Here is a 20,553-nt window from a genome sequence, read left to right on the forward strand (position 1 = left end):
TTGATAAGGTCTAAAAATATTAACACAAATGAATTGAGAACAGTTCTCTATAGATGCCTGGCTCTCAGGGTTTACAAATTAAGCTTTTCTCAGAACCAGACTAGAACATCTTAGTTGTTGAGAACAGTATTGGCACAGTGTACTCAGACAAGGCTTTAATGTAATTTGATATTCAAGCTTTGTTTTAAAAATAAGATTGCTGGATTATTGGTATGATGATCAGTGTTTAATTTACCAAAACTCTCCAAAAGGCGCATATATTTTGGCATTTATGTAAATCAATCGATGCCATTCTTGATAGTTGACTAATATCCAATTTACATATTCCCGAGCAATGAACTAGACCAAACAGAACATTTTTGGTATGAACATGTTGTAAGAGTTAAATTCACAAGCAATTCACTTCTTATTAATCACATTCTGAAGCTTTGTAATGGCTTTTAACAAAGATTGCCAAAGTGTTAATTTCATTTTTTTAAAAGAAATGTGAAAAGCATGTTTATGATAGTTTTGTCCCGGTTGTTTGTCACTTGTTTTACCTGGCTTCTCTGTCCTGTAACCACTGTTTGTTCCTTTTTACTAAAACCCTCCTGTTAGTGTGGATGTACATATGTATCACATGTGTTGGCGACTGAATAAATAAATAGGTAAATATAGAATTAAACAAATAATTAAATTTATGAATAAATAAATCATTAAATATATGCATGAATGAATAAATAAATATATGAATAAATAAATTAATAAACATAAATAATTAACTTTATGAATGAATGAATAAATAAATAAATAACTGAATAAATGAACTCAAAATACTATGGAAATTACTGCAACAAACTGGCCAGTGTCACCCCAGCTGGAAGTCACTGATTATGAAAGCAATTTCCAGTAAACTTCAATCATCTTAGACGTCTCGGTGGCAAGCTGCTGTATCATCTGTACTGTGCATGGTGGCAGAAATGGTCACTGAGATAGTTTTTTCCTGCAGAATTTCAGTGTATCCAGAAGATTCTTTACTGGTATGCCTGTGCCCTAATTAGTGTAAGAAGGGGTGTGTATATCTGGGAGCATGGCAGGGTCTGTGTGACATCACTACCTGAAGTGTTTGAGATCAAAGGACGGGACTGACAACTAACTTTATTTGCAGAAATAATGAATAATTTATTCAATAATTTAGTTCCAGGGAGGAAATGTTTACACAGCCATCACACAATCTAATGACAGACCACAAGTGAAAAAAAAAGGCACCCTGTTGATTGACCGTACTCCATACTCACTAATATCATCCCACTTTTATCCACAAAATGGAAGATTTCATTTCTACATGCACACATTTTGATGTCTTTGATAACACAAGTTTAGATTTACAATGGCTGTCTTCAAGTGACATAAAATGTGGAAATAAATGTCTTAATCAACCAATCATAACAAATCATGAGAAAGTAAATATAATATATACTTTCTGATGATTTCTTATGACCATTTCCTTTCTAAATGTATATTTTTACATATTATTTCTAAAACTATTAATTCACAATTGGACAATTACTTGTAAAATACCTGATTTGCCCATATCATTAGGGTTTGGTGTTGTATTACTGTCATAGTGTTTGAAGACATCTGCACATGTACATGTAGTATTTCCCTGATTAAAGATAAGTAGCATACAGTCTCTACCTGTGCTTAGCAAGGGGTTTTCATAGTGATTCCTGTTGGTAGGAGATCACTTGGAAGTTTTCCAAAGCACAGAGACTGTGTTATAAGGAAAACATTTTTTACTTGATTCATTGGTATTACTGTAATCAAACTCAAGCATAGTTTATAGTTTTGTAATCATGTCTCTTACAATCTACTGGCTGCACATCCTATGCAAGACACACGGCCCTAAATTCATGAGAATATTGAATATACGTAAACTGTGAGATTTCCTGCTCTTTGTATGAATGGTTTAAGAATTTTGACAAATGGTCTTCATGTGCTTACTGTGATTGAAAAAAATCAAGGTACAAAAAAAAAGATGTTACCAGGTTACTGAATTGACGACACAGTCCAGCCACAGATGTGAACTACTTATGGTTGTACCACAGAGTTCTCAAAAATAAATCCCTGTATGGTAAGATAAATTTGTGCGCTTTCTATCAGTTTTGCTGATGGCCTTTTGAATCTTGATCTTATTTAATACAAAAACTTGCAGCAAATCAAGATGTACAGAGAAATTTATTTTGATAGTAAGACAAAGTTGAACAAATTTATGAAAAATCATCGGCCTAACAATAATCCAAACCTGAATCCAGGGGTGCCTGTCTGCATGACTTTGATGTAATAGATATTAATGTCGGCATGAAGGTAGTCTGTGCTGCCTCTGCCACGGTTTTGAAAGAACTGATGATCTATCATCCGTAGTCAGCAAAGTCTGAAGTGTATTTTCATCAGAGTGGAAGATACATGACGGACGTTGACATTTACATTTCCAAACACAGTGGGGAACTACACAAATTGACAGTACAGTTCTCATGGTGATAAGTAAACAGCGCATCACGTATTGCTTGCATTGAAGAACTGTGTACTCTGCATAGCACGGTGTCGAGAGATTGTGGATAACATTAATGAATTTTAATTAAGAGCTAAAAATACAGTTCCAACTGAAAATGATTCATTGGTTGCGGTTGTTTTCAAGACCAATGGGGTCAGGTTGCTGCGAGAATAAAGGCTTTAATCATTAGAAGCTGCATATACTGTATGAAAAATGATACTGCCTATGCATATTTCAAAATTTGCATTTTCAAATTCGATGGGAATATCATCATTAAAATATTGGAGTGTTTATATCATCCATAAGTCTTTGCAAAGATAAAGAATATCTTGAAGTACATGAGTTCTGTGCTTTACATTTTGTGTCAAAGACAGTGTTGAAATATTCTTGAAGAGAGAGGAAATATCTACTTCAAACTGTGAGCACTTTTCAGCAAACATATTGATCTTAAGGATGGTTATTTGTGCAATGTCTAAAAAGTGAAAAACATGAATTTGAAAAGTGAATGGCAAATTTTCTTTGCAGTGGACAGTCTACTAAAGTAAAATTTCAACACTATTTCTTTCAGATAGACCATGGAATGAAAGAAGCTCAAACCCTGTCATGAATACATTACATTGGAAAGGCAAATGCAAAAAGTGTGCATGATAATATCTCCATCTTGAAGAACTTGGTCCTGGTTATACATATTGTGTGGTTCATGGTTGAACATAAAGACTTAAGCTGCACCACAAGGTATATTTTCAAAGGAAAGACTACTATTACGATATATTACTGAGTGAAATGTACAGACTGTGCGGACTGTCTTTGACAAAGTTTGAGAAAAAGGAGCAATTAATTTTCATTGATTATTCTGAAAATGAAATGTATTCAACATAATTTCTTCAATAAACCATCAATCATTCTTGAGTGACTTGTAGTCTAACACATACCACATATTCAGTTTGCTTGGAACCCATTTATTATCCATGAAATATTCAAAACTTTGAAACTTGCCACACAGAAAATCCAAGTATAAAATGCATTTGTCCTGCCTGTAAAAACAACTAATAATTCTACAAAAAACTGCAACATAGCACAGGAAAATCACCATTTCTTCCATGACTGTTTTCCTTGACATCTTTCTCAAAGTACTTGTGGCCAAACAGCGCCCTCTATGGCAAGACGGACTTGTACCATCAATGATTGATGACACATAGCCACCGATACTGTACAATGCCAAGGACAGCAAAAATGGTAAAAAAATGTTCCCGGTAATCTGGGTACAAGGCCCTAAACTGTTTTCACATTTAGAAAAATAACGTGTCAATTTATCAAATTTCAACATGTTCTGGGATCACAGACAACAGAGAAACAAAACAATCCTGGCCAAACTTGCACATACCAGTATTGCAGGGAGAATGTACCTTTTTTGTGGTCTTTCAGAATACAAGGGAAGCATAAATACATAAAGTGGAACCATCCTACATGTACAAAATGAAATCTTCAAAACATTAATGGGTAAGAAATCAGCCTTGGTGATAAATGTATTTTCCCCTACTCTAACAATTCCCATAACTTAATGAGTTTGCAGAAAAATAAAATAAAAAGTTGCACTGTGCTGGCAAGTCCAGGACTTATCAGTGTCTCTCCTCAAACTTCAGTAATTTGATATGCTGTTCCATTAACAATTATGCAAAATTATCAGATCATATCATACTCCTTGAAAATTGTGAGCAGTTAAATACATTGGGGGCTGTTTACATATTCGGAATGTTATCGGAAGTGGAGTGGTTGAAATTTGCTTTGAAACGTATTTCGCACGGTGTTTGGAGATAGATGAGCCCTGATTCTGAAGATGATGGCTGTTCAAGGTTTAACAGAATTTAAAGTTTAGAATTTTGGACAGAAAATTAACTTTGTGGGACATCGAATTGATAATACTGTTTGAAAACCAATTTATCGGTGACTGAGGAACATGGATTGTACATCTGGGACAAAAAAACAACATGAAACAGTGCAGTTTGCAGCAAAAGTCTACATGTACAGATCATTAATAAGGTGATAATGTACAAATTATAATCTTAAAATTGTTTCCTTGAATAAAATTGTAATTGCAATTTTATGCTCAATTGGCAAGGGGTTGGGATGGGGGAGGGGGGTCTCTGAATGACAATGTTTAAATGCACAAAGAAAATAAAAAAACAATATCTTTGCTTGTTAATGATGAAAAAAGAACTTCATTTTGCAACATGGAAGTCTAACATTTATCTTTGCCATGAAAGACAATGTACCCTGGATCAAGGCCTTTGACCAAGAAGTATGGAAATATCTGATTTTGCATAAATGTCAAAGTTCAAACATGTCACTTTGCTTAATGTCTGGACAATATTCAAGGTCTGTGTATTCTTTGACGTACAATACATATAAAAGAATCAAGTCACAGATTTAGGAGATGTTTTTTGCTTATACAGTTTCCTCATCTGCTTCTTCACCACCATTAATAAGGTTCTCTTCATCTTCTGCTTTCATCGCTTTCAAGTTTGCTTCGTGGGCCTGTTTCATCTCCATGCTCTTGACATGAGTGTAAGCACCCGATCCCAGGATGACTAGCCCGTTGCTCAACCACCACAGGGCCGTCTTGATCTCTGAGTAGTACACCACGGCGATGATAGTCTGGGCACAAGCTTTGGCAGTGCCGCTGATGTTGTGCGTCAGCGGACTGGTGTACTGGATCTGAAGTCCCGTCACATAGCCAATCGAGAAACCCATCAGACCGCTGATCGTCATCACGGTCCAGAACGCCGTGGCACCGATCTTTTCAAAATTTAGCAGAACAGTAAATTCACCTGTCAGGAACAGCAGGGGTAAAAATAAGATGCACGCATTGATATTATTGTAATATTGTAGTTTGCCTATACTGCCATCCACGGCTGGTAGCACCTTCTTTGTGAGAATTGCATTCAGCGAAACACACAGGCTGGCAAGAATTCCGTACACTACACCCATGTAGCTGAGAACACCTGTGAAGATACAAGTCAAAAACACACATACTTTGTCAGAAAGTGCCGTTTTTTTTTCCTGTTTACTGTTGTAACTTCATTATGAATTAAATATAGGATACACCTCATTTGCTTACAGATGTCAAGAAATACGGACTGAAATATGTTTGGTGTGGTTGATGACTTAATTTATACATAAGCATATTTATGCATGTATTACAGAGTGTTCAAGATTTTTCAACCTGGTGGCGAAATGATCATTGATAGATGGTCCGGTAAGGGGATGAGTCAAAGTGTGTATTCCCGGATGAGAAATATTTTTGTTGGGAAGGTAGTCTGCCAACATCAGTGAATGGCTTGGAAGTTTGTTAAGTACGTGGCTAAAAATGAACACTGTGCATCAGATTAATTTGCATAAATTATAGTCAATGTTATGCTATCCAAAGCCGGTAAATTACAAAAGTTGTGCAGCCACTCATGAACTGCACAGTCAGACTTTGACAGGATCCCTACTTCAGACTCTGGTGAGAGTGCTGTGAAATTGAAGGGCTGTGTGTACATATGTTGCTGACCCAGGAAATAATCTCCTCCGACCCCAATGGGAACACATTCAAGGTTAAGGTGGCTGCTCTAGTGCAAGTACGGATATGTTTGTATCAGTGTAATCGAGGCAGCTTTTAAATAACTACATATATCAAACTTTAAGTGTCACTGATTCAATGGTAATTGACATAATGGTCTAGAATGAAGTGTTTGCAGTGAGAGAAAATATACAGAAACTGAGTGTAGAGCTGTTAACGAGATATTACACCAAAAATCTTCTTGTTTTCCTGTAATAACTCATTTTTGTATTCATAAATCCAAATGCTGTATCTATAAAATTATGGAGTGTATAAATTTTTGGCACTCACATGGAATATTACTAGCAAATATTTTATTATGCATATTAACAGAATTGCAAGCACCATCTAGTTTGAAAGTGTAGGATACTTTTAATTTTCAAATGCATTTTCAAATGTTTACTATCACTCAACTCCTTTGAAAACAGAGTAATTATAAATCACAGGGGTTTACCGATACCTATGGAATGATTCTGAAGGTTTAGTGTAGACTTCAAAAGATGTTGAGGTCATCAAACCACTTTGGCATAAATGCTGTTGGCTTGACAACCATGGCTGCAGTGACCAAACAGCCTTGTTCGGAAGTGGAAATAAATGGTCCACGGGAGAATGATGATGAAGCTTTCAGCCTTCTTGGTTAGGATTTAGGAACAAGCAATTGTGAGAATGACAAACATTTAAATATCAGTTTAGCCTTCTTGTAGTGCTTTGCTGTTGCTTGTAACTAGTCAGAAAGACTTTGATGACACTATGACAAAATGTAAGTGTAGTTTGATTTTTGTTTTAACTGACATATTCAACTCAGGATGTAAATCTGTCTGATAATCCCTTTAATCAATATTTTTATGAATTTAGACAAGACAAATAGTACTATTTTGTAATGTTCACAAAAACCTGCTGGGCAAATATCTTCCAGACACTGTAACATCTCATCTTTGATTCATGTTTGTCAGATAAATTCCTTAAGACCCATGCACTTGTGTTATTTATAAACCAGGGCTCGAAATACTTTTTTTCAACCACCTGTCCACTGGACAAGTCAAAATAAAAAGTACCTGTCCCAATGAGAAAAGTACCTGTCCAAAATGGCATAATTTATTCTAAGAAACTATACTAGTTTCAATTCAATTCAACAAACTCATGCCTGTATCATATGCAAACTGGCGTAACAGCGGTGTCGAGATAGCTCTGAGAATCTCCCAATCTAAGAGATTTGAGACGTGACCTTAGATAAATCAATATGGCTGCCTCTTGTAAACAGTGATTAGATATTATCGAATTTTTTACTTTTTTCTGACAGGTAAATATCCAAATATAATGATTTTCAAAATTGTAAAAGGTATATACAGCGTTTTCGTTAACGCAAAATCCTGCATATTTTACGCAAAATAGTTCTGAAATACGCAAAAAAAATCATGGCTGCGTAAACTAATACGCATTGAGAAATGCTGCCCCATGACACGACGTACTTGGCCCGCACTACATTGCCTGAACGTGGTTTCAATGCAGGACAAAAATAGAACATATGCACCTGCTTGCAAGTGACATTTATCATGGTATTTCATCATCACAAAGCATCATGTCAATCAGTTCTGTACAGACAATGACACTACAGATGCAAAAAATTCGAGAATCCATCGAGTCTATGTTGGTGGTAACACAATACGGTTAATGATGGTCATAACGTCGCCTGTTATTTGGAAAGTAGTCGCCTGTTATTTGGAAAGTGTTTACGGGTGACGATTTAAACTCTGGGTTGCATTCTTGAGGTCCCGCTGGATTTTGACCAGTATCTGCTTTTTGTTAGCCCTTTGAAACACTAATTTCGTTGTAAGAAAGTATTTTCTTTGAACATGAAGTCATTAGGCTGCTCGACGATCATTTACGAGACATGCATCACGGCATTGAGAGCGTTCAGCTACTATACCTTGAAGCCCCCAGGCTATTGTTTTTTGTTAATAAAGCATGCGCATTAAAGGAAACCCCCCCAAGTTTGGCAGAAAAGACTGCCCAACTCACTTCAGATGCCGATTCCCACCAACACGGTACACGTTGTTGATACATTTTACGCAAATAAAAACCAAGTTGCGTAAAATCTTACACAAGTTTTGAAATTATAACGGAAACGCTGTTATATAATAATTTAAACTTTTGAATATTTGCTGTAGTCAATAGGTTGAAATACTGGTTGCAGGCTGAAAAACCTACCTGTCCACTTGGACAAGTACTTTTCAAAACTACTTGTCCCAGGCCAAATTTCACTTGTCCGGGACAGGCAGACAGGTATTATTTCGAGCCCTGTAAACTGAACGTAGCTACACTGTTTTTGAACCTTGGCTGGCGTCTAAATCAGAGGGTGCGTGAACAAACTTGTGAATGTTCAAGGGTTTGATACAACGACGCCAGTTTTGATGAAATATGGTACAAGCATCAAGATAAGACGGGGTAATTTACTGCATGTACACGTAAATAAATATTCTTGCTATGAAGTTATGTCAGCTCTTTGTGTGGGGTTATGACAGGTTTGTCAACAATGCTCAGACCCATCCCTTGTTTGTCTTTCTTGAGTGCGCGTGTGTGTGTGATTCACTAAAAATACTGCATTACATTGACTGCCCACTACATGTACCTGTGTACGATACATACGGTACATGTACTTGCAAGTGCTGTACTGATTTTGTTTGATATACATTGAACTCATAAGTTTTTATTAGGCTTCCTGTATTGTTAGAAATCATCTTGTGAGGGGACGAAATGTCTGATGCTTCAACACACATATGAAAAAAAGCTATATTTGAGAATGTTACAGCGAGTGCAAACAGTGCATTACTGAGGTTGAACAGTGCAATGTAGAGCACTGATATATTTGGCTGTCATACAACTGTCCGACTTACCTGTGTTTCCCTCCTGATCAACTCCTAGAATAAAACCAGAAATGATGACACAACAGCATATAATGGCTTTCACTGATGTTGTCTGTTTCAGTACAGCGTATGACAGTATCTGAAATGACGAAATACCAAAATACTGGGTTTAGGACAAAATATTTGAACTATCATATCCTGTCTGAGATCATATACAACATACATTCTTTCTAAGTGATTTTTTTATTTTATGCTTTTATTCAACCCATCGTCCAATGAGAGAAAGCCTGTTTACAGGATGAGGTATCGTCTGCCCATTATCCAGTGAAGCAATGAGGGAGTGAAGTGCCTTGCCCAAGGGTACACCATCATGTTCCAGTCTCCAACTCAACATTCTCCGAGTCCAGTACCCTAGTGTCATGAATGTGATAAGTACAATCTGATAATGGAAATTGATCTTTATTTCATAATGGGAAAATTGCTCATGATAATATCCTTTAATATTCTTCCAACTTTATATTCCACGGTTTTGCACACATATAAAAGTCATCATGGTGCGACGTGAACAAAGGCATGTACCGGTACATGGGTACTGTGAATTGTGTCAATTTCACTATTGGCTGTTGAAAATTGCTATTTCTTTGTCCAGACAATATGAAGAACATATGAATAACATATGGAAATGCTGAGCATAATGCTGTCTCTATGGATTGTGATTGCTGAGTTTGGAATTTCAGATGACAAAGATGTATCTTCTGTTACAATGTGTACACACAACTGTAATAACCAAACTAAAAATTATGGACTATGAACCCTAACAATACAGAAAAGAGCTGCAGTGGTATAATACAGCACTGGGAATGCAAAAAATTGAAATCTAAATGATACGATCACAGTCCCACAACAAGTGAAGGAAACATGCATAGATGTAACATTTAATGAAATATTTTCACAGAAACGTCGAGTCACTTGAATTTCACATTTGTCACCAAAATCGGAGGTAAAATCTACTGTAAATGAAAAAACGGTACTTTTACCGGTACTTCAAACAAAAAAATGAAAACCCTTTATTATTGTATAGATTACACACAATATTGCACAATATTTGAAACGTGATGGCTATAAATCTTTGACATTTTGTTCTTCAATGTTTAATGACAGATGACCTTTTACAAATGAAAGCGAGTTTACATGACGTCACTTTTCACCCTTTTAAGCTTAAGAATAGGTGAAATTGGCCAACTGAAAGTGTCCTTGTTGAGGGTGGCATATTTGGACATACACTGGTACACACACAACTGAAGGCAAATGGAAAGGGAAAAACAGGCGTGTACAGCATATTGAGCCATACAGATGCACTCAAATACAAAAGATAATATTTTCCTCTGTAAAAGGCCAGATGTTTGTAATACAATTGTTTCTAGGCATACCAATGATTGGAAAGTCAGGTAGAAAAATGTATAACAGATTCTCTGGGTGTGAAAAGTCAACCAAACACAGTAACCAATCATTGAGTTGAAATTTTCTCCTTTTATGTTTCAATGAATTATGACCTTCATTAAAGTTTACAACTTCATTACAATAGCTCATCTGACAACTATTGATTTTCTTTCCATTTTGACTGTGTGTATGGTAGTGGGAATACTTCATGTTTGTTTTTTTCACTTTTAAATACAAACAAATCAACTATGTGTATATTATTAACTGCACAATGTTTGAAACGTGATGGTTATAAATCTTTGTCTTTGGCAGTGAATTTCACTGCAAGGACAGGTCAATTTGCATGACTTTACATGCAACGTATATACTGTACACTTGTTGTGTGGAATTAACTCACAGTTCAATTGAGATTCCTTTCTCATGAATACACATATTCATATAAAGATTTGCTTTTCACAGCAATTTCAGATATTAAATAATTTGGGTTGTGAGGAAAACCAAAATGCCACTAAAAGTACGCGATCTCTGCAAGTTTTCTGCATTTAATGAAGAGCGTTTTTTTTGCAGTTGTTGCAGGGTAAATTAAGAGTGGTTCGCAGCACAAAGTGTTGTCAGGTTAGGGTACAGTCAATATTTACTCTCTTATGACTTCATTGCCAATTTAATACCGACCAAAGAAATAAAAAACACACAAAAGATCACGGATTTTATGGGTGATTCATTTCAAAGCTTATGAGCAAGGCCGCTAAACATGTCCTTAATTGGATTCACGATGACTTGCCGTACCATTACTGTCACAACCAAGGAGAGTTATTCACGGACCCATTGAGCAGTGCCGGCATATCACTTGAAATACCGGCAAGTTTCACGGCTCTCTGATGAGTGACCTCCTTGTGGCCTGAAGTTGGTAGCAAATAGTTCAATAAAACACTTTTGCTGAAATAAACGACCCGGCAACATCTAACTTCAAAAGGAAAGAACTTTATTTATTTAGTAATGCTGCGCTACGTTACAAAACTTTATCTGCCACTGAGGAATGTATCAAACACACAGTTTGTATAACTGTACAGAATATGGTTAGCAAAAAACGATTACACCTTTCATGTTTACAAAGTTGCTGCTACCATAGAAACAATAAAAAAAACATGAAATGAACATAAAATTCATTTTCACTGTGATCAGTGCACTTAAAAGTGGAAATAACTCTCAAAACTGCATCTTGGTAAATGACATTCAACCTATAATTGGGTAAATGTAGTCTTGATGGTAACTGCAAATACTGTGTACATTCAAGGACGGTATGAATCAATGTCAGAAGGTCAGTTTCAGGTATTACATTTGCGGCAGGGAGACATCAGGACTTTCTTGTACGCTGCGATAAAGTGTTTATTTTTCAGGGCATACAGGAGAAAGTTGATGGATGAAGTGGAGAACGAGAAGAGAGAGAAAGCCCTCCAGACTCTGTGACTGGCATTTCTCTCGTTGTCCACCAGCGACAGACAGACAAACGGAAGCCAGCAGATGCAGAACACAATAAACACTATGAACAGGTTGATGGCAATGCGGATTTCCTTCTTCCGGCTGTGTCTTGTCCGTCTCTGGGGGGACTGCCCAGCTCCGTCAGGCGATGTGGTGGAACTGTCCTCATCTTTGTTGCTTTGTCGCTGGGTGACTGAAAGTTCCGCTGACTCCTCCACGCGGCGCTTGCTTTTCCAGACGTGAATGAAGATGCCGGTGTAGCAAAACAGGATAATGACGCCGATTGAGAAGAGGACCAGGGAAAGCACTATGAAGAAGTAAATATTTGACTGACATGATATCTTACAGTTAAGCGTCATTCTGTCAAAGCTGTAAGCGCTCCATCCGAACACTGGCGGGAGGGCGAACACGATCGGTATGAACCATATCAACACACACATGAAAACAGTCATCGGCGTTGTATATATGGCAACACTCACTGCCACCGGTTTTGTTATGGTGATAAATCTGTTTATGGCTATACAACCCAAGCTGCAGACGGATGAACCCCGAAGAGCGACACTGAGAAATCCTAAAAGTGTGCAAAGTCCGTCGTTGAGCGGCCATTCCTGATGAATCACTCCAACCATGTAGAATGGCTCCAGTATCAGACACACCATGAGATCAGCAATTGCCAGATTAGTCACAAAGATGTTCGCGGTGCTTTGCAGTTTTACGTTGGTGGCCACAGCGATTATTGTGAGACAGTTACCGAAAGTTCCCACCAACATGCAGACTCCAAGAAAAGATGCTTCAATCACAACAACTACAACCCTATTTTTCTGTACCTCGCCGCAGCCATCATCCTCTGTTACATTATCCATCCCGCCGCTTTTCCTTTGGTTTTTTTCTCTCTTTGGTTTCTCCTCTCAGCAATGCCTATACCGGTAACGTGCCAGCAATCTGTACCACACTGCTATCATGGTGTGTGTGCGAGTAGCAGTGAAGTGATCAGGGGCGTTTACACGCCGACCGGCAATACAAAGCAGACATCACTCACACTCAAGAGCTCACCGAGGCAGCAGAAATTTATGTGTCAAATTACCCTCTGACATTTATGACCAATACTTTATTTCGGTCAACACTCCAGTCGGCTCAGCACACTCCAAACGTACCCAGTAAGCTTTTCCAGTGGGTCACATGAACATCAGTATAATGCAGAGCAACAGCAGTGCGAGGAGGGAGTTAAAATACTAGTCTGCTGATGTCTGGCCATTTAAAAATATTACTAATTTCTATGGTTGGCTGAGGTTAAAGTACCGGCTTGTAGTGTGCTATTTAGACTGCTCAGAGGGACAGAAGTTGATTTGTATTTCAAGTGTCATGGCTGACAATCATAAGTTAAGAACATAATAGATCTCTTCCTTGATGTAGATATGATCACTATGAAAGGACTGACAGGGTTGAGTAGAAACCTGACCATGTGGAGTGTTTTAAATTGCAATTCCATGTCAACCATTCTACCAAAAACTTGTCATTTGTAAGTGTTAATATGTCTTTTCTGCTCATATCGATGCATGTGTGTGTAGGAAGTCAATGAAAAAATGCCAGGTAATTCCTTTATATACGAAAGTGGCAATCTGTTGATGGTGTTCATGAATAGCCAATTTCATTATTTTATTGCTAATATTATTGATAAAACTAGTTTTTAAAAATGAGTCAATAGTGCGTCTTTTATATTTTTAATCATTTGGATTATATGTCAGAATAAAACACACCACTGTCTAAAAATATTTGCTGAGTGTGTGGCAAGATTATGAAAACTGTAATGTCAAATTGCTGACACTTGAATGGAAAACGGAAATAAACGCTTTTCATAAGCGAAAGGAATTTTTTTCACCACTATTAATTATATCGAGTTTGAAATACTATGATAATGTTGACGTATGGAACAAGCTCAATTTAGACTTATAAGTTATATACTGAATCTAAAATTCTTATAAGAATACATTTTATATTCTTTAATGAAAACTTTCTATTTCAAGAAGAAGACTAATTTATTGAAGAAAATGATAAACACATGAAATCTGGGCAACAATAATTTCAAAGTATGTTTACAGATAAAAGTACAACAAAACAATGCAAGCAATGTATCTTTCTCATTTAAAATAATCACAGTCATAACTTTAAGGAACTGTCGTATACTTGAAAGTAAAAGACTTTAACTTTTTCTGAAGTTTTCCTACATGAAAATTTCAACCATTCTTTTACTAAATCCAAAATGAGTCACTGTGCAAAGTGTGGTACTAGGGAAACAAAATTACCAATATTTGAATCTGTGTTAACTCTATGAGGAAAAATGAAAGTTTTGATTTTTGAAAAACTAAGATGGTGAAAATTTTTCTTACACCAAGAGCTTTAAAACAAGCCTCCATGAGTGGTAGATCAGAAAGGAAGTGTAAAAATTTGAGAGCCTGAATATCTGTCCCAAATGCGCATTCTACCATAAAGTTGTTAGCTTGGCAAATTGAGATGTGAAGAGAAGAAAGTGAGGAAACCATCACTAACACTTGTAACTAATTTCATGACACACCAGTCTGATCAAAATGGTCAAGTTTAACTGTATGGAATGTGCTGGAAAGGATGAAAAGTTCTTTATGAATAGACCGACAATCTTGACGCGAAAAACACTGGATTCCTAACACAATATCAACTGGACAGGCTGCTGTGTTGTTTACTACACACTTGAATCATGATAATATCATTCTAACAATATAGTTTTTGACATTTTTTTCTGTTGTTCATATTCTTTTGAGAATTAAGCATTGCTTTTACTTCCAGGTTTACGCCTTGTTTTACTAAAAGTACAGGGTTGGTGGGTAGAAATGACCTAACCACAACCACACAATTATATTGTTTCCGCATAATCAATATCACCAGCCATTAACTGGGTAGGTATAAACCAGTCTCTCTGAGTATCATCTCTTTAAAATTTTAAGAGAATATTTATTGGACATGTAGAGTAAGAAACGTCTTTGGCTGACCTGTGGGACAGAACTAATTTCCTGCTGCAAATATTAGATTAAAACGGCTAAAACCAGTACTATTTGAACAGTTGTTGATAAATCACTCTTATGCACTTCAAAACATTTTAATTGAAGGTCAAAGTCAAGTGTTTGAATGTCTCTTTGCCGCCAGTAGATTGGAAAAAAGCATTTTTAAAGAGGGACTTGTGTTCAAGGTCCCTGTGATGTTGGTTCACTGAAAACTATCTTATGCTGCCTTACAGGGTCAATGTTCTTTTCTTTAACACACTTGGATTTTACTTCTTTCACAAATATGATTACTTATAAGGCTGGTTTGGCTTATGAAATTGTCGAGTAGTTTGTCCTACGGAGTTACACATTGATGCTACTGTTGTGACATAATGATTACTTTAGGTTTTCAACGACAATTTTGCATCTAATGACCAGTATGTTCAGCACTTGACTTTAAAGTTTACAGAAAATAATAAAATGATATGAATAACTTATTACACATGACAAAACAAACAAATTAATGTCAACATACTAGTGACTTTGTCAAAATTTCAATTTGAACTGTGGCCATGGTATGATGGATATATCACATCCAATTAAAAAGGTATTGCTATGTTTATATATCAAGTGTTTAAGAGATATTGCACTTGAATTAGTTAAATATTTGAGAGAAAAAAGTTAATTTTCATTTGTGGATTTTATCAATAGGATAAAATGCACAGTATATTTGACAGGTTAGACACTACTTTGTATCTCAAATTACACCAATTTAATGGGCCAGTATGGTAGTAATGACAACTTTTGATGATTTTTCACTAATTTTGTTTTTTATGTCAACCATAATTTCTTGCACTTTAGCATGTTGATATACACAGCATTCAGCTTGTCAACTTAGCAGATACATGTGTAAACTGAGTTGTTATTGCTGCTCTGCTGACAAGTGAATTCTGGTCTGGACTAGAATTACAATGTAAATAATAACAATAATGCATTTTACAGGATTTTAGATCACCTTTTTGGATTCTAGTGTCAGTAAATTCAGGTAAGTTTTTTTCTTTGATCTTTTGTATGATTTCTGAGGAGGCAATATTTTTGATAAGTTCTACTGGGAACTGCATTGACGATATGTTGTTTGCTTATTCTACGTCACTGTTTGCAATGAAGTAATATCATTTCACTGGAAGAAGAAATTTTAGTGGTAAAAATGTCGTCTTTAGAGTTCTGAATATGACTGCATAAAAATCATTACTGTTAATTATCAGAGTCTACTGAAATATTTTGCGACATTTTCTGATGATTAACCAAAGAATTCACCAGACCAGAACTTCTGAGAAACTGACCTGAATAGGAGCTGGAGCAGAACTGTGGTCATGGAAACAGCTGACTTTAAAACGTAATGAAATAGCCTTGTAAATCCCTTTCCCTGCCAGTCTGTCTGACATGTATATTATCAAGATTATTTGTCCCTGAACAAATACAAAATTCCCACAATGTTGATTTGTTTATCCACCTGTACCTGGTGGTTTCACAGATACCCCAAGGCAGTGGTCAATATACTCACCACATTGAATACTGTTGACAGGGATCTACCAACATTGTAGAAAGACACACCTACATATTTCAAGCACAGGTTGTTGAACGTGATCATGCCAACAAATACCACTGACAAAGGCAGCACCTGAAATGCAGGATTAAAAAAAAATAATATGGAATTTGAAGATTGACAAAATAGATAGATGATGATAATGGTCAGCAGATAGTTTGTCAAGTGTCCTCACAGAACATGCACAAAGGTTGAGACCTTGGCCTCTCACCACACACACATGTACACACACACACCTCACACACACACATGCATGCACAAACTCTCTCTCTCTCTCTCTCTCTCTCTCTCTCTCTCTCTCTCTCTCTCTCTCAACCTCTCTCTCTCAACCTCTCAGAACACAAATGCATATATACCATTATATCAATTGCACTGAATATCTCATACATTCATTGACATATTGTTTATATCAAAACGCAAGGCTTTGGTTTCCTGTGGTACAACTACAGTTTGAAAGACAAAACGTCATATTTTACATTTTTTTGAAATAAATTATCATCAAGATGTTTCGCAAATGGTCTTTATTTTCACTTTGTAGGTCATTTGCTGAGAGAATTTCAAAGAAACTCCACCTGGAATTCAAATACAGCCCAATAAAAAGTACAGACAAACACAAATGAAGTTCCATCTTTAAAATCCAATCTTTATTAACTGACATCATCATTCTCCATCTGCTACCCATCGATAATAAAAACGATGCGAATAAATCATTTATCAGCATGGTTTTATGATCATAACAGGCATGCATGGCCTCATTTGCACACGACTGTGACTGCTTATGAGACTTATCTTATAAAATGAGTTCTAACATTACGTACATGTACCGGTAGGTCCCCTGCTCACAGATTATGGTTATCATTGAGTGAATATTTATAAATACCAGTATATCTAATATCATAAACTTTTACTGAATACAGGTTAGGTAGGTTAATTCAAACACAGTGATTTTTATTCAGTTTCTCTTTCCAGGCTGTTTATCGATGTAGAGAAGTTTAAAATATTAGGCATACATGCATTGCTGGCATTGGATTTTCCTTTGATACTTAGTCTGGTGTGGAATAGCAAACAGGCAGTGAACCTGTTCACCTTGGATGTGAGATGCCTGAAATGATACCAAAAGATGAACTTGAAAAACAATCACAGAAAATGTGATTTTTTTCAATATCATTCACCCTTGAATGCAGCTCTCTTCCTACCCCATGCTGCTGGTCAAAGATCAGTACATCTAGCTATTGTTGTGACGCTGACGATACTTAATTAATGATGATGGTAACTTTTCATTATGATTCAGATTTCAGCTTAAAAATTTCATTCAGCAGACTATCACCTGGCATACTCCTATGCTATTAATACATTGTTTATGTAAATCACTAATTGACCTGAAAAGACATCTTAAATAAAGGGAAAATATTCTGAATGTTATCATGGCTTTCTGTCTCAACGAGTACGTTTTCTTCTTCTCTGACAAAACACTGAGATACAAAGTATAATTTTGGCATGTAAACATAACCCATTGTTATCAGTATGCAACAATGTTCAATTATTGATAAATGAACTTGAATTCAGAATAAAATCCAGCTTTTAAAAATAACAGAACACACGAGCAGGCTGTGGCAGGTTGACCTCAGGACAGTTTGACATATCTTTATTAAAGAGAAGAAGAGGAAACAACATTTGTGAACTGAGCAAAAATACTAGAAAATACAATTACTAAGACATGCTATGATACATCATGTATGGCATCTCCTTTAGATCATAGTTCTCTCATTATTTTACCAGCAACTTTATTGACATTGCGTGCCATTCTCCTAATAAATGTTTCAACACTAGGCAAGCTTTCAACGGTATCTATACAGATGTACACACAGGCTAATATGCACAGAGACAAAGTGTATCATAGACATGAGTCATGTACTTCAGAAACTCATCACAGGTTCTGTTTAAAAGGACAAAGTTACTGTCTGCGCTCATAATATTTGTGAAGTCTGTTTCATGTGAGAAGATACTTGTATTCCACATCTTCGACCATGTTACTGACAAAATTCATCTAGAGTACAGTACACTACACGGAATACAGGTAAATCTATGTAAAGCATTTATGATGAGTCAGTTTATCAAATGACTTGCACGCCAATGACAGATACTAGTTATATGCAAATTATGAAATTATGTTAATTGGGGTATTAATCTACAATTTTTGATAGCTGCCAAAAATTTATGCTAATGAACCAACAGGTGCCTTGACAAAAGTTCAGACCTAAGCCTCTGCTAGAGCATTTGATTGAGTTTCATGAGTTTCCTTAATTCTGGACACATAAAAAATACCAGAAAAATAAAATTTTGTCCTGTGAAATCATACAAAGAACCTGACAGATGATAGTAAGTATTTTAACTTCAGAACTTACAAACTTTACAAGTAGAATTACTTGCAGACATAGAATAAATGGTTACCATGACTACATTACTATGCTTTCAACTGTGTCACATTTAAGTTTATACGAATCGTCCACATTATGGCTTAGCTCGGAGAGGCATTTATGTCCTGCAAAAATAAGGTATTTATGAGCTCATTAGTCCAGACTGGCTGTGCTATTTGACTAAACATAAATCATGGAATTAAATTTCATTTCTCAGGATGTAGCGGCAGTTTATGAAGTCTCAGAGAAACCCGCTCAACCAAATATTGATAGAATCAAAAAGACTGTTTACATATAAATAAAAAAATCTCCAAGTCTTGATGATGACAGGTAGGGTGTGCACCAACTTTATTTTCAAAAATGCTACTACAAGGTATATCTTCAACATGTCTGGTTGTTGTATTTGTCCTTTTGAACATGTTTTTATGTGGTTCTTATATTTTAGATTTCTCAATCCTGAGGGCCCTGGAAGAGATACACTCTCTTTGGAATTTATTGGACTGCCCTCATTAAATAAGATCAAATAAACAATAAGCAAAATGAATATGATTTCTGGCACTTTGTTACAGAAATATTTGTTAGTTTAAATTTTTAAAAGGCAAATACAATTAGAGTAGTCTTGTGGTTTGATTTTGACAAGTTTCACCATAATTTAAATATGGTAAATCACTGAACCACATTGTGTCCATACTTGGATCTGATACAACTACTAATCTACCAAATTTAGACATAAGTGGTACATCATCCAACACTCAGATTACAACACACAGACATACACGCAAGCAAGTACTGAGCTAGGAGACCAGCATAATTTATTGTTGCAAAGGAAAATTACACCAATGTGATGACATTTACAATTTATGCTTAAAGAGCTGCTGCCTGGCAAACTTTCACCATAAATCCCACCATTAACCAGATTAATACAAACGTGCATTGATATAATCCGGCGACAGCAGTGTGTGAGAGTTACAGGGGCCAACTCAACCTAAATGTTCCTTGAGAGCTTGAATTGAAGTAACATACTTCTAACTTGTTTTCCTACAGTCCTTCTTTGCATTATTTAACATTGACTTTGAAAGTAACAAATGAAACCTTTCACTACTGGTGGCCTGCAACAATACTTCACAGAAGATACAGGAATGGAATCCGAATGCAGTATTTACTCATACAAATTAGCCTTAATAAAAATCACATAGAATATGTTGTTGATGATTGAGTAACTGACAACTGAATAAGCTCTTCAAGGCAGCCAGGTTATAATTTTAATTGTCAGTAATACACCTGCATATTGACGGAATCCCAACAATTCAAAAAATTTTATCTACTAAACTCAAAACCCCAAAACCTGTAAATTCTATGTTATGATATCTAGTCAAGTTATTATGACACTGTATTTGTCATCACACCCAAACTTCCATCCTTTCACTTGGGTTGAGAATATTTTGTTTGTCTGTACGTTAACCAATGCATTCTGGACATGGAGGTGATAAGATAACTTGCAAAACTGCTGAAATTACTGCTAAACTTGCTCCTGACTACATTGACTGATCACACATGGACAGACACACACATCTGATATCCGTCCATCCAGTGTAAGTG

General features: G+C 36.1%; 2 protein-coding genes across 2 annotated transcripts in view; both read right to left on the reverse strand.

Annotated features, from left to right (window-relative positions):
• Positions 1-1,136: 1,136 nt before the first annotated feature.
• The window catches only part of LOC139134939 (GDP-fucose transporter 1-like), a 59,229-nt gene continuing 39,812 nt past the window's right edge, over positions 1,137-20,553 (reverse strand). The window contains exons 4-6 of the mRNA XM_070702041.1: positions 16,496-16,612; positions 9,029-9,137; positions 1,137-5,535 (exon numbers count right to left, since the gene is read on the reverse strand). Of these exons, the coding sequence (XP_070558142.1) occupies positions 4,979-5,535; positions 9,029-9,137; positions 16,496-16,612 (783 nt within the window). The 3' untranslated portion in view covers positions 1,137-4,978. The remainder of the gene's footprint in view (positions 5,536-9,028; positions 9,138-16,495; positions 16,613-20,553) is intronic.
• On the reverse strand, positions 9,622-13,769 carry LOC139134941 (melatonin receptor type 1B-B-like). The gene has a single exon (XM_070702044.1). It carries the CDS (start codon positions 12,778-12,780, stop codon positions 11,764-11,766), a length of 1,017 nt encoding a protein of 338 aa, XP_070558145.1. The 5' UTR covers positions 12,781-13,769; the 3' UTR covers positions 9,622-11,763.

The sequence above is a fragment of the Ptychodera flava genome, chromosome 6 (assembly GCF_041260155.1).
Source record: "Ptychodera flava strain L36383 chromosome 6, AS_Pfla_20210202, whole genome shotgun sequence".
NCBI lineage: Eukaryota > Metazoa > Hemichordata > Enteropneusta > Ptychoderidae > Ptychodera > Ptychodera flava.